Source organism: Limulus polyphemus, unplaced genomic scaffold, assembly GCF_000517525.1.
Source record: "Limulus polyphemus unplaced genomic scaffold, Limulus_polyphemus-2.1.2 Scaffold3235, whole genome shotgun sequence".
NCBI lineage: Eukaryota > Metazoa > Arthropoda > Merostomata > Xiphosura > Limulidae > Limulus > Limulus polyphemus.
Genome location: NW_013668845.1, coordinates 69,260 through 82,464, shown reverse-complemented (window position 1 = coordinate 82,464; position 13,205 = coordinate 69,260). Strand labels below are relative to the sequence as shown.

At 30.1% G+C, this 13,205-nt stretch overlaps 2 protein-coding genes across 2 annotated transcripts in view; one reads left to right on the top strand and one right to left on the bottom strand.

Moving 5' to 3' along the window:
* The window catches only part of LOC106468955 (WD repeat-containing protein 20-like), a 39,381-nt gene extending 32,540 nt beyond the window's left edge, over positions 1-6,841 (top strand). The window contains 1 exon segment of the mRNA XM_013929409.2: positions 2,511-6,841. Within this exon segment, the coding sequence (XP_013784863.2) occupies positions 2,511-2,576 (66 nt within the window). The 3' untranslated portion in view covers positions 2,577-6,841.
* LOC106468956 (inositol-tetrakisphosphate 1-kinase-like) overlaps positions 5,976-13,205 on the bottom strand; it is a 51,883-nt gene continuing 44,653 nt past the window's right edge. The window contains exons 8-9 of the mRNA XM_013929410.2: positions 12,348-12,513; positions 5,976-10,403 (exon numbers count right to left, since the gene is read on the bottom strand). Coding sequence (XP_013784864.1) covers positions 9,661-10,403; positions 12,348-12,513 — 909 coding nt within the window. The 3' untranslated portion in view covers positions 5,976-9,660. The remainder of the gene's footprint in view (positions 10,404-12,347; positions 12,514-13,205) is intronic.

The following is a 13,205-nucleotide window of genomic DNA, read 5'->3' as shown; positions in this document are numbered from 1 at the left end:
AAATTTGCTGAACTATTGTTGACAATTACGAACGTTTAAAACATTTCCATAAACCTCTTTGATATTCTTTGTGGCTACAGAGGGGTTGTTTCCCCTCTTGTATTCATGCCGAATGTGTGTCTTGTCGTGTGCCATCATTATAAAGGATTAGAATATATTAAACTTTACGCATTATATAGGCTACACTAACACGACATTTAGGTGGTTCGTTTAACTAATATACGTGATATATGTTTTTTTGGGTGGTGAGTAACGAAAGTGTTCCAAAACATGACATTAATTTCTTGACAACCTAATATTATAATAAAGCCTCTCAACATACATGATATTTGATCAAGTGAACAAAAAATGGCATTCAAACCACACACCATTTTATACTTTGCTAGTTCAGTAGAACCAAGTCATAAAGTGGAGTGGATTATTGCTTACTTCGTCAGGAATATCTGGCTCTATAGATATGTGTAGGTCAAACCTCAAGAGGTGATGAAATTAGTTTGCCTAAGAACTAACATAATCATAGAAATACTGTTAGCTTAAGGTCTTTGGTGAGAGACCATAAACAGTGCCTTGCTTAATGTAAAATTTTGAATCAGTGTGACATTAAGATACTTTTAAACTTTCAAGAATCTTCAAATACATTGGCTAGCACCAAAACCTTGAGACAAAATGCAATTTTCCATTCAGGATAGTTACATCAGTTTATTGTTTGGACAGAAAATACTCAAGTTCCTTGTAAATTTACCACTTTGTGATCTGTGAATAGATTTTTCATTAATGGAAACAATCTGTGTCAAAATTATATGGGGTACAGTTTTGACTTTTCATTTTCTTGAAATTAGCTGGGCATACTAAAACAAAAGTTTGTGGTTATTACATACAATTAAAAAACAGTAATTGTGAAATAATATACCAAGAGGATTCATTATAAGATGACTATAAGTCTTCTAACTTAAAAGTAAAACTTGTTACCAATGATGCTGTGATTGTGGCAAAATGTTTGAAACTTGTTAGGCATACAAATTAAAACAAGTTATTCCTTTTTAGCACTAGAGAGAACTCTAAAATTCACATATATAAAAAAAGTAAAAACTTGTGTAAACTTAGTTTGGATTGCTCTTTCGGAAAGAAACCAGGTATAGCATTCAGATCTTGAAAGTCGTGTTTGGGTTTTATATTATGATCTCTAAAGGTTTACTCTTCAAGTTCATTTGGTACATAACTCAAATTAGGCAAACTTAAAGCTTATAGTTGTAAGTGTAGTAGACTAAAACACACTTTCAGTTGTGAAATCTGTTTTGAATGTTGACAGTATTTGTTGCATCAACATAAACTATAAAAATTGTCTTTCTGAAGATGTATGTGGCACATACAGTATAAAAACTAAAAGAAAAAACAAGATTTCTGATTTTGTATATAACTAGTGTAGTCATAATTCTGACATTACCTTTTACATTCTGAAGAAAATATGGTGTAAAAAAATAATATATGAAAGAAAGATCTTGTGGTATAGCACTGTATTTCATAGTTTTTCTTTTAAAAAGATCTATGCAATTCCTCGGAATCCATGTTACAACTTTTTGACATGTGTTTCTTTGAATTTATTATGTTCTGTATTCTAGGATTTTTTTCACCTCTTTTGTTCCAGGATTCTCTAGGCTTGTTTTATATTTCATTTAATATATGCTGCTACATCTGATAAGTCAGTTGATCATTTTATTATTATGATCTTTTATACATGTACTTAAATTAAAGTTAAAATTAAATACTTAACATGTCTGCTAGGTTAATGAAACCGCAAGCTGTCTAGTTTTGTTGCTAGTCCTTTTATTAATTTTTTATTTTGCAACATAATTTTGGAATCACTTTCTATGCATATTTGATTTATTGTTGTAATATAGTCAGTCATTTCTGCTTTTTCAGTTGAATAAGGTACTTACCATGTAAGTAGTTAGAAGTACTTTAGAACTTTGCACCTTAATGTTTGTGTATGTTGTATGTTAAAGTTTTCAGTTAATTAATGTACTTACCATGTAAGTAGTTACAAGTACTTTAGAACTTTGTACCGTAATATTTGTGTATGTTGTATCATGTATATTAAAGTTTTTCAGTTGATTAAGGTACTTACCATGTAAGTAGTTAGAAGTACTTTAGAACTTTGTACCTTAATGTTTGTGTATGTTGTATCATGTATGTTAAAGTTTTCAGTTGATTAAGGCACTTACCATGTAAGTAGTTACAAGTACTTTAGAACTTTGTACCGTAATGTTTGTGTATGTTGTATCATGTATATTAAAGTTTTTCAGTTGATTAAGGTACTTACCATGTAAGTAGATAGAAGTACTTTAGAACTTTGTAACGTAATGTTTGTGTATGTTGTATCTTGTATGTTAAAGTTTTCAGTTGATTATGGTACTTACCATGTAAGTAGTTAGAAGTACTTTAGAACTTTGTAACATAATGTTTGTGTATGTTGTATCTTGTATATTAAAGTTTTTATTTTATTTTTATAGGGTCTTGTTCAGCAATCATTGTCCTCCCACAGTTCCAATAACCCTTCAGCAGGAACTGTCGTATAGCATACAGTAACAGAAGAGCCTGGAGGTGTTTTTAGTCATTAGGAACTGGAGATACACTCACTAATAACAATCTATTGAAAAAAAAAGTTTAGAATTGGGTATTTCTACTGGCCTGCCAACTAGTCCCATGGAATTATATATATTGGCTAGTATTCCTACCAGAAGTGCTCATTATCATCACATAATTCATGCAAGAACTTTGTGCAGAGCAGTCATATGGTCTACACTAGTAACATCTCATCTCATAGTCAATAGGACAATTTAATATAATTGAAGAAACTCTGTGGCATGGAACATCATCATTCATCTAGGACAGTCTGTGGTGTGTGGAGTTCATATCCTGTTATACAGAACTGTTTTTTTTTTCATTTTCTTACATGCTTGGTTCAGCATATGAAGGTGATTTTCCATGACATAGAACACTGTCATTCATCTTTAATAGTATTCTGCTTTTTCACCTCTTTAAGTTATTCAGATAATGTTAAAAATTTGTGGTGAACTGTCAGTTATGGTCTGAGTAAAATCAAGATTTGCGAACTCTTAGAACTTGATTACATCTATGCTAATTTAGATACCATCTAGTTATAGCTGGAATTAAACATTAAATCTTTTTTTTTTTGAAAAGCTACTTGCTATATTAAATTCAAATTCAGTAACTTATAAGTTGTGTATTTTTAAAGGTTATACAGAATTCAAAAAGATAGTCTTACAGCTAGACTGTAATTTTTTTCTTAACATAAAAAACTTGCTGTTACCTCTTTAGTTTTACATCATTTTCAGATTGGATATACTTATGAGCTTAAAAGTAGTAGAATGATAAATCAAAATTCTTTACAGTAATAAACAAATATGTGATTAAGTTACATCTGTTGTATTTTTAATAAGTGTTTTATGAGGTTGTAAAAGATTTATAAAAGTGATGTATTCTTGAAGTTTCAACAGTTTAAATGTAATGGCTTTAATTATGTTCTAAGACAGTTAGAAAAAAGTGTAATGAGATGAATTATGTATACTCTTTCCAAATGGAGATGTGTTGAATTGTATGAAAATATAGATGTTTACATAACTGGAATACAGTGCATGGTTTTTGCATGTGTATACTCAATCATAGCACTAATAGTAAGGCTATACATAGGTATACTTCCCCACACAGTTAACTTGCTACTTTAAATCTTTGTCAGTTTATATTCTACAGCCATATCATAAGAATATGACATATTGTTCTCTAACAAATTTGTCATTTAATTTTCAGGAATCATGTATATTTCTGTAGGACTTGTGTATAGATACATGTCAGAATTAGCTTACAATATCCACAAAGAGGCATTACTAAGAAATATCAAAGTATCATTAAACTGGATAATTCTTTGTTGTTTAAATGTCTTTATATAAGTATTTGAGATATTTTACTTGAAATCAAAAATCCGTGATTAAAATTTATGCAGCTTTGTAGAAAGGCTACAAGAAAATACATGATAAAACACCAAAAACTTATTTTGCTGAATAGTGGGCATATGCTCTTAGTGTATTATACACCATTGTGGAGATCTCATCATAACTATAAGCTATATTCAAGATGGGTGCCTGCAGTACAACAAGCATGCTTACTGGTGGAACTAAAATTGTATTTTATATATGTTTGCACCATCCTTTATGAAAGGCTGTTTTAATGAAACCTCATATATTGGCTTTCTGTATCATGAACTTATGATTCAGTGTAATAAAAATCTTATTTTAATGCCTTCCAATTTCACATATGTAAATTTAAGTACTGTCAAGCTATACAAACTATATATATATATAATTCATAACTGAAACATTTGGTTACTAAATAGATATGCTTCCATCTGTTAGTTTTAAAGTAAGCTAATCATATGCTTTCATCAGGAGGTAAAAAAATAGCAATACTGAATAACATTGCTGTGAGCTTGGAAATATTCATTTGAACGTAACTAGATTACTGTATGATGTGATGTCCAACTTTAAGAGAGTGCTCTCCAGTGTAAAAGTTTATTTATTTGTAATTGTTTTTGTTGTTTTTAAAATGATGTATTTAGAAATGTATATTTTCATGTTATTTCCCCAAAATTTATATTAATCAAGTTTATTAAATATATGAGAAAATGTGTATCACAAGTTTCTTGTATGAAAACTAAGTTTGCTGTTTCCACTGAAATCTATGGTTTATAGTTTTATAAATAAATTATTGCAAAGTTGTTGTTTGAAAGGTAATTTTTTAAGTTTAGAACTCCTTTAAAAACAAACCAAAAAAAAACCCACTGTGAGTCTAACTTAAGTTTATTCTGATGTCAAATTTGATGGATGAAGTTTGTGGAGTACGAGTTATCAATTAATTCCATTCTCTCAGATAATTCACATACTTATTTACATTTTCATACATCTAATAATTAGTATAAAGATTTTGCTAGGGCCCTGTCTACGCTCAGTTTAGTACACACTGTCAGGCCAATTATCATAAGAGTTATGTAGCTACACTGAAAAGCTTTTAAATAACAGGAAAACAAAATAAAAATACCAAAGTAAGATCTAGAAAAAAGACAAAATACAATAAAGACAAGTATACTAGCCAAGTTTTAAAAAATAAACCACAAGTGATAAGAGAAAATATTCGGAAAACTTGTCCACAAAATTTTGTTTTTTCACATTTAAATTTAAAATAACACATCAAATCATTTAACTGATTAGTGTTTATTTGAGAAAAACAAACCGAATGCTGACATGATCAAATAAGATCTAATTTGTAAAAAATCAGTGAAAGTATAATGAATAATTTTGATTTAGACCTAAAGATTTGGAATAAATATTCTGTTTTTCAGAATTATAAGGGACGTACCACTAATATCCAGTATGAGGTCTAATGAGTAGTGTAGGGTTTGATTCGATGGGGATCTGAAAGTGTACGTCGATTCTTGATGTATGCAAAGGAGTAAGCTAAGTGATTCACTTGATCTAGAAGTTTGAGTGAAATCTTGAGATATGGAGAACATAGATTTTAACCCAGTAATTTCCATGGGGTTTGGTTATCAGATGCTCCAAAAATTTAAATTATTTTTGACATGCATAGAGTATTTTTCTTCTAATTATATTATATGGTCCATCAATTATGTATGTCACCCAAAGAAATTTGTACTGGACTACAACAGATACAGAGCTAGGTTGTAGATTGAAGTAGGTGTAGACAGAGAACTAATACTTGTTTCTGAGTTACAGAAGGTGAATACACACATAGTATGAGATATAATCATAACAAGGTTTACAGGGAATATGGCAGAGGTATATTTCAGTCTATGTACACAAGGTAACTTGTGAACAAATGAAAAAGTAAAATTAGAAAGCAGTAGTTTATTAACGTATTACGTTTTTAAACTTTTTTTTTTATTTTTACTAGAAAGGCTGAGTATTCTAAGCATATGTAAGAGCTGGCTTTCAAATGCTACACAGATGTTTGTTTTTTGTCACCATAAATAACTGTTACATTTGAAGTTTGGTACTTCATTATATTTCAAGACATTTGCTATGTTTCTCTTATTACAGAATACATTTTGGTTTATTAGTAGTTTATGCTGTAATTTAGCTAATTTGGCAACTTTTCACTGCCCAAGAATACTTTGTCTTTATTGTAAAATACTGTCAGAATTTCTGAAATATTTTGCAAGTTTCTGTGTGAATTTAAAGTTAATATTTCTGCCATATAACTGCATTCTGTGAGAGTTATTTTATAACCTATGCCTAATGCTCAGTATTTGAAAATTCTATTGCACTGTCACTCGACATTATTTTGTAACCAAAGATATTTCAGATATAATATTATGTACATAATACAGGAATTACATATATTATCATGCATGTGTAATGGATATTTATTTAAAATTAATGAAGGCTTTAACTTGTATCATTGTTTTCACCTGTACTGAAAAACAGTAGGCAAATTTAGTTTAATAGTAAAAAAATATGCAAAAAAATTTATTTTTCAGTATACCATACTAGTACAGTTCACCACATTCAAAACTTATTCCAACTGTTCTGTCTCCCAGTTAAGTGATAAGAGATAGACAACTGTAAATAGATTATTTTAGGCTGAGAACTAGTTTGCAAGGTGCCTCGAAACTCCTTTGTTACACAGCAGCAATACTGATGTTGTTGTTGGAGTGGAAAGTCATAATATATTGCAGAAATGTTGAGAATGAGTCAAATAATTTAAATAGCTGTAAGTTTTTCTTTGACAATAAACATTTTACAAGAAACTGTGTTTTTAGTAATGATACATTCAAACACATTGTGTAAACAGTGATAATAAGTATAATTATTGTATGGTATTATATTGTTGACTTTGAATTACAAGGAATTATAGCATATAAAATAATTTCCGGTGTGTATCATAGGTCCAAGAACAAAAGAGTCCAATAAAGTTTCATTCAGGCACATATATACACGAAAGATCATAAAGTATAGTAAACCAGCTAACACAATTTCCATTGTCTAAAAATTCCTTTATAATAATGCCTTTTTCCTAGGTATTGCCTGCAAAAATGTTTCATCCTTTTAAGCCGAGACACTTATTTATGTGACACTGAGGATATAAAAAGCAGCAATCAATCCCCCTCAAAATAGTTATTATACAGACTAGTAGAATTAGAAAAATATTGTTAGAACTGACTATGATGATAACCTCACATCCTGGACAGGGTTTAGAAAACACACAGTTCTTTTAATCCTTAATTCAAATCTTCTGCTACTTGTAAATACAATGGAGTAAAGCATTAAGGGAGCTTCTATAGATATTTGAAAACTTTTATTTTTCTTAGTTCTAACTGAAGTAAAACAAAAAAATTCACATAGATGATCTAACTATCAGAAACAAAACCATACAGAAATAAGCACCAGATAGGGCTACTTCAATTATATAAATAACATTAAGACTGCATAAATATGTGCTAGATTAAAATTTAGTATATTAGTATTTCATTGACATACACACATAATAAACAATAAAAACTGTAGTACATTTGTTTGTAGTCGAATGTACCTTAACACCAATATGTATATTTTAGTACAACTGTGAAATGTATACTTTTGGTATTTTTTGGTTTGTAGTAGTAATTTTTGTTTGTCAATTTACATATTACTAATCCTTCAATTTCCAAGGTGTATTGTATGAACAAATGTATTAAACATTGCAGTTGCAGACAAGATATTTAAAGAAAAATAATGTAAACGTGTGTGTGTTGCCTTAAAAGTACTGTATACATGAAATTATCATGTTTTGGTGAGTTACGTACCACCAAGTTGAATTGTTCCAACCCGGATGAAATTTGAAGAATTGTTGCACAGAATGAACATTACTTATGTTAGTCTTATCCTTATTGTGAGTTCATCATTCAGGATAATCACACTAAAGTGAAAGAGCTACTACACCAGAGATAATGAATAAACATTACTGATGATTACTACAATTTCTAAGTGAAATGGAAGGTAATGAATATTATCCCTGCTGAAGATTTCCAATGAAAACTATAAAGAAAAGTGACCACAAATGTGTTATTTGCATAAAAATTGCTCTTTCTCTTTTACTTAATTCAAGAAAATATACACAAGTGAAACTTTTATAAATCATAGTGACAATTTGCAAGAAAAGGAATTAATCTTATTATATAATACAAGTCTTTACATGAAGTACCCTACCTACTCATTCATTTGAATAAAACTGTTTAAATTTTTCTAAACATAGACATATTTCTGCAAAGTTTAAACACTTATTTTAAATGATATAAGAATCAATTATCATATATATAACCAAAACTTGTTTTTAACTTAACGATCCCAGAATGATTCAGGTCAAACTTGCTGTGAATCTACCATCAAAACTGTTCTTCAGAAATTTTGTGTACATGTATCTATTTCTCAAATGATGAATGTCAGGTAGTGCTCTTCTAGATGGTAAGGGAAATGCATATCCAATTGCCCTACATATCTGCTCCCACACTGAAAACCTTTCATTAAGAAAAAATGACATAGAAGTGTGTAAGTGGTTATGCACCAAGAACCCATATATACATAGATCAACCTGTTAGCTTATAAAGTTATAATACATGTCATTGAAGGATATGGTTATAACAGTTTCATTCATTATAAATTTTTATTTAACTGTTGCCAAATTATTGAAATGTATGTTCACAAATGGTTTACAAGACACATGTATAAGCACCACGAGCACCTAAACTTACTCTGAGTGAGTAATTTATAAAGTCTAAATTTACCTGGAGACTTAGTAAAAGAAAATGACTTGCAATATTGTTGTTTCTGTGCTCTTAAATGATACCATACTTGTGTTGGTGTTTTTTTGTGTTGATGTTTACAGTAATGAAAGTCAATAAACTGATTATCTATTGGTGAATTATAAATATGTACCATATATTATTGTGGGAAATATTAACTCAGATGCAAGAGAAAATTTTCACACATGTAGGAAGTTAAGGCGTCTGTTACCTTAATTATTTGTTTAAATTTTTTCAGTTAATAACATTTCTTTTAAATTTAATTTAACACATATATATTCTACACAGCAAGCCACATCCTTTTTTCTCATTATTATAATTAAAATTGTAAACAGTAAAAATTATTTGTTAGAACATCCAGGTTATTAACCATAACTACTAATTAGACTTCAAATTGGCCCTCTGGCTAAATATAAACACTGTTAGTACAACTGAAAGTGTTTCTGTGGTCTCACTATTATCAAAATAAAGCTGGATTTACTAAAAGATGTGATCAACTCGAAATATCACAACTGAAATTTTGGATCACTGGTCACTTCTGATTAACAAGTGCTTTATTACAGGAAACTAAATATTCACCTCAAACATAATATCAGTGATACTATAAAATGTTTTAAGTGTTTTGGTCTGTTTTATAAAACTAAGCATACCTTTACAATTCTAAATACTGGTTAATTTTGTAGTAAAACTCTTAGCTATGAAAATAAAAACCTAGAAACTATTTATCCAGCTTGTCCTTTAGCATATGCAATTTATTTTATGTTTACACATGTTGAAACCTTGCACAATCAGGTGTGATGATTTCCAACTGGTGGAGGTGCCTGTAGTGGGATAACTGGCAGTTCATTACACTGTGATTGGCTGGTTTTAGATCCAACTGATGGAGGTGCCTGTAGTGGGATAACTGGCAGTTCACTAAACTGTGATTGGCTGGCTTTAGATCCAACTGGTGGAGGTGCCTGTAGTGGAATAACTGGCAGTTCACTACACTGTGATTGGCTGGTTTTGGAATGTTGGCGTTTCGTCATTCTTGTGCATAGAGGAGCATTGTTCTTTTTTTCATCAGAAGAGTCAGCTGTTTCAAATCCTGAGTCATAGAAACTTAACTCTTCTGTTTGCTTTGCAAGTTCAGAGCTAGTCTTAACAATGGATTGAGAGCTGATGATATTTTGGTCTTCAGTCACTTGTTTGTCATTGCTGTGTTCTAATCTCACATCTGGTCTAGAGCAACAAAGTTGGTCTGTCACAGATGATGGAGTTGGATAAACTTCTAAGGTAGAGGAGATTGGACAGCAGAGGCAATGAGTGTGAACTGGAAGATATTCCTCTCGAGATACTAGCCCAGGAGTTAAAAGGGGTGCTTCAGCAAGCACACAAGCCATAGTGGCTGTTGACAAATTGTCTAACTCTGGAGTCGAGGAGCTTGATGGTGAGCAAGAAGATGTACTTTTGGAGCCTGGATACTTGAGATTCAGCTCATCCAAGATAAACTCACACAGTATGTCAAAAAAATTGGCCACTCCATCATATCCTATTCAATTTAAAGTAAAAGCAAACATTGCCTTTGTCAAATTATCATATTTAAATTTTACATAGGAATTCACAAAAGTAATGATTAAGCCTGCTCATGACCAATTTTCATAAAAAAACTAACATTAAATACATCCTCTTCATTTACAAATATATATATATATCAAATATTCATGTTAGATGCCTAGAATTTTTCACCACCTGTTTAAATTCTAACTTTATCAATCAATATCAATTTGGGACAACATAGGACCTATTGGTCTTTTTTTGCACTCATGAGTTGTACTCGCTAATCCTCATCATAAGCCTTGTCTAAATTCACATGTTGATGTAGAAAAAATAAGTTTTGTAGATTTTATATATGTATACCAAAAAATCAGAAATGACGGTACTGATACCACAAAAACTACTGTAATTTACCAGGTTTCCTAACTATGCTGTAATTGGGTCGAAAAAAATCTAATTTCTGGTCGAAAAATAGCATTGATCATAATACTTCAAACTCTCCAACAATATAAGAGTTTTTCTCTTGTAAATAACTTAGAAAGACTAACATAATTAAGTAGAAGAAATGTACAGCTTACAATTGGTTATAAACCTATAGGTATAAAAAAAAAGAAGGCTTAAATAAACAAGTCTTCTCAAATGATGAAGTGGTGGGGGAAGCCAATATGGTGGATTAAATAAATATTAATATATCTCAGCAAACAGAAAAGGTAGGAGGTTCTTATTTTATATAATAGCTTGCCAATAGTAGAAATTTGAGTTTATAATTTGTATGAAACTACAGACATTGTATTGTTGGCATCATAAAATGTAATCTGACCAAACCCACAAGATGACATACCACATGACACACACAAAAATAGATATTTAGCAATTTTTTTTTTATATTTACTTTGAAATTAAGAAATTAACTAATGCATTGTACTAAAATATGAATTAAAATCTACAATTTGATACCAAGTTTATTGACATATATTCATAAAATAGTAGTTCAATAAGATTTTGAATGCAAGTCTTCAAACATGATGACATGCCCTCTGATCCCTAGCTTTCTGTAACGATAGGGTTAAAACAGAGCAAAGTTTGTTCACAGTTAATGTTTCTTATGTTGTTTACTTTTTATTGCAGAATCAACCAGTTTTTTAGCACAAAAGAATATTAAAACTGAGAAAACAACATATGGAATGTATTTTTTTTAAACTTATGGTGGGGACCTAAAACTTTTACCAGTTGTGTTGAATATAATCTAAAATAATCTACATTACAAATCTTACAATGCATCAATCATAAGCGACTGAAAATAAACTACCCATTTCTATGAGCACTCAAAACTTAATCTGTATTGGTGCTCTTACATCTATCCTCTCTTTTTTATAGTTTTTAATCATTTAGCCATTTGATGCATTAAATTATAAGATCTGAACCATAACTTATGAAATATACACACACACACACATCATGACTGAAAACGAGTTTTGTTTTTGCTATGCTACTTTGATTAAAGAATAAAACTATGTCCCATAAGAAGTTTTAAGTTGGTGGTTGACTAAAAAAATCTGTCTGACAAAAACAAAATGTGTTTTGCAATTCTTTGTGCAAAATAGCACATCCACATTTACATTTCTAATAGGAACTGAGGAGCGATTTCATATATACGAATTACACAATTTTAATAGCTACAATGATAAAACTTTTCTGACCAATGGGTTAGCTTATACTGAGACTAAGCACAAACAATTTATCTCTAGAATGGCTGTCTGTGAAGTTATATATATTTTGTGTGACTTCTTTTAACAGTAAGCTAACAATACCAACAGAGATTTCAATAAAAAAATCAGCAACAAACCGTGTTTCTTTAAATAAACATAAACATGAGTACAAATAACCAAATTTCACACGTCTGAGGCAGCAAGAAATGTAAATATACAGCAAGTTTTACCTGGGAAGTTGTTGATATCAATGACAGCATATCGACCTGTATTTTTCTCACAAATGATGTCAATTCCAAAAAGAGCCAGTCCTAGCTCAGCCTGGATAGATTTAACAACATGCTCAAGTTGTTTAGAATCAAGATTTCTTGGAGAATCTGGGTCTGGGTCTTCTAACTAGTGGAAGAGATTGAATAAATCCAATTTTCTTTTTTAAAAAAATGTATTAAGATTGTGTTGTGATGTTCAACTTTTTAATCTACATAATTGGCTTCTTATAAGTGAAAGGGGTTTTGAGCCATTATATCAAAAATACATAATTAAAATAACTACAAGAACTGTTTGTTTTTTTTATCAATAAAAGTAAATGAAATTAGCATAATACACATTTTCAAAATTATAACATAAAGGAGAGAAAAGCAACTTTCTGTAACAGTGTACAATTTACTTTATAAAAATTCAACTTACTAGAAAAGATATAAAGCAATATCAGTACTTGTTTCCCTACACAGTTTGTTTCTGGGAGGTAGAAGTTGCTTTTGAATAGAATTAAGATTTAAAATTAAACAGATCAGTGTATGTTCTCAAACTAAATAAGTTTACATAACCAAAGCACATCATCTATGTAATATCATAGGAATGGTAATTTTTATTGAACTTGTAGGCACAGAATGATTTTAGATAATCAAATAATATCCCTGGATCACTAACTGTGGTCAATTTCCCCTGAAAACAACTTGGGTCATTTCATAATGTGTTGATTAAAGAATGGCAAATAAAAGCATATTAACATATCATTCTATGAAGAAGAAAATGGTGTTGCACTACAGGATCATAAAACACGTACAAGAAATTCAGCATGATAACTC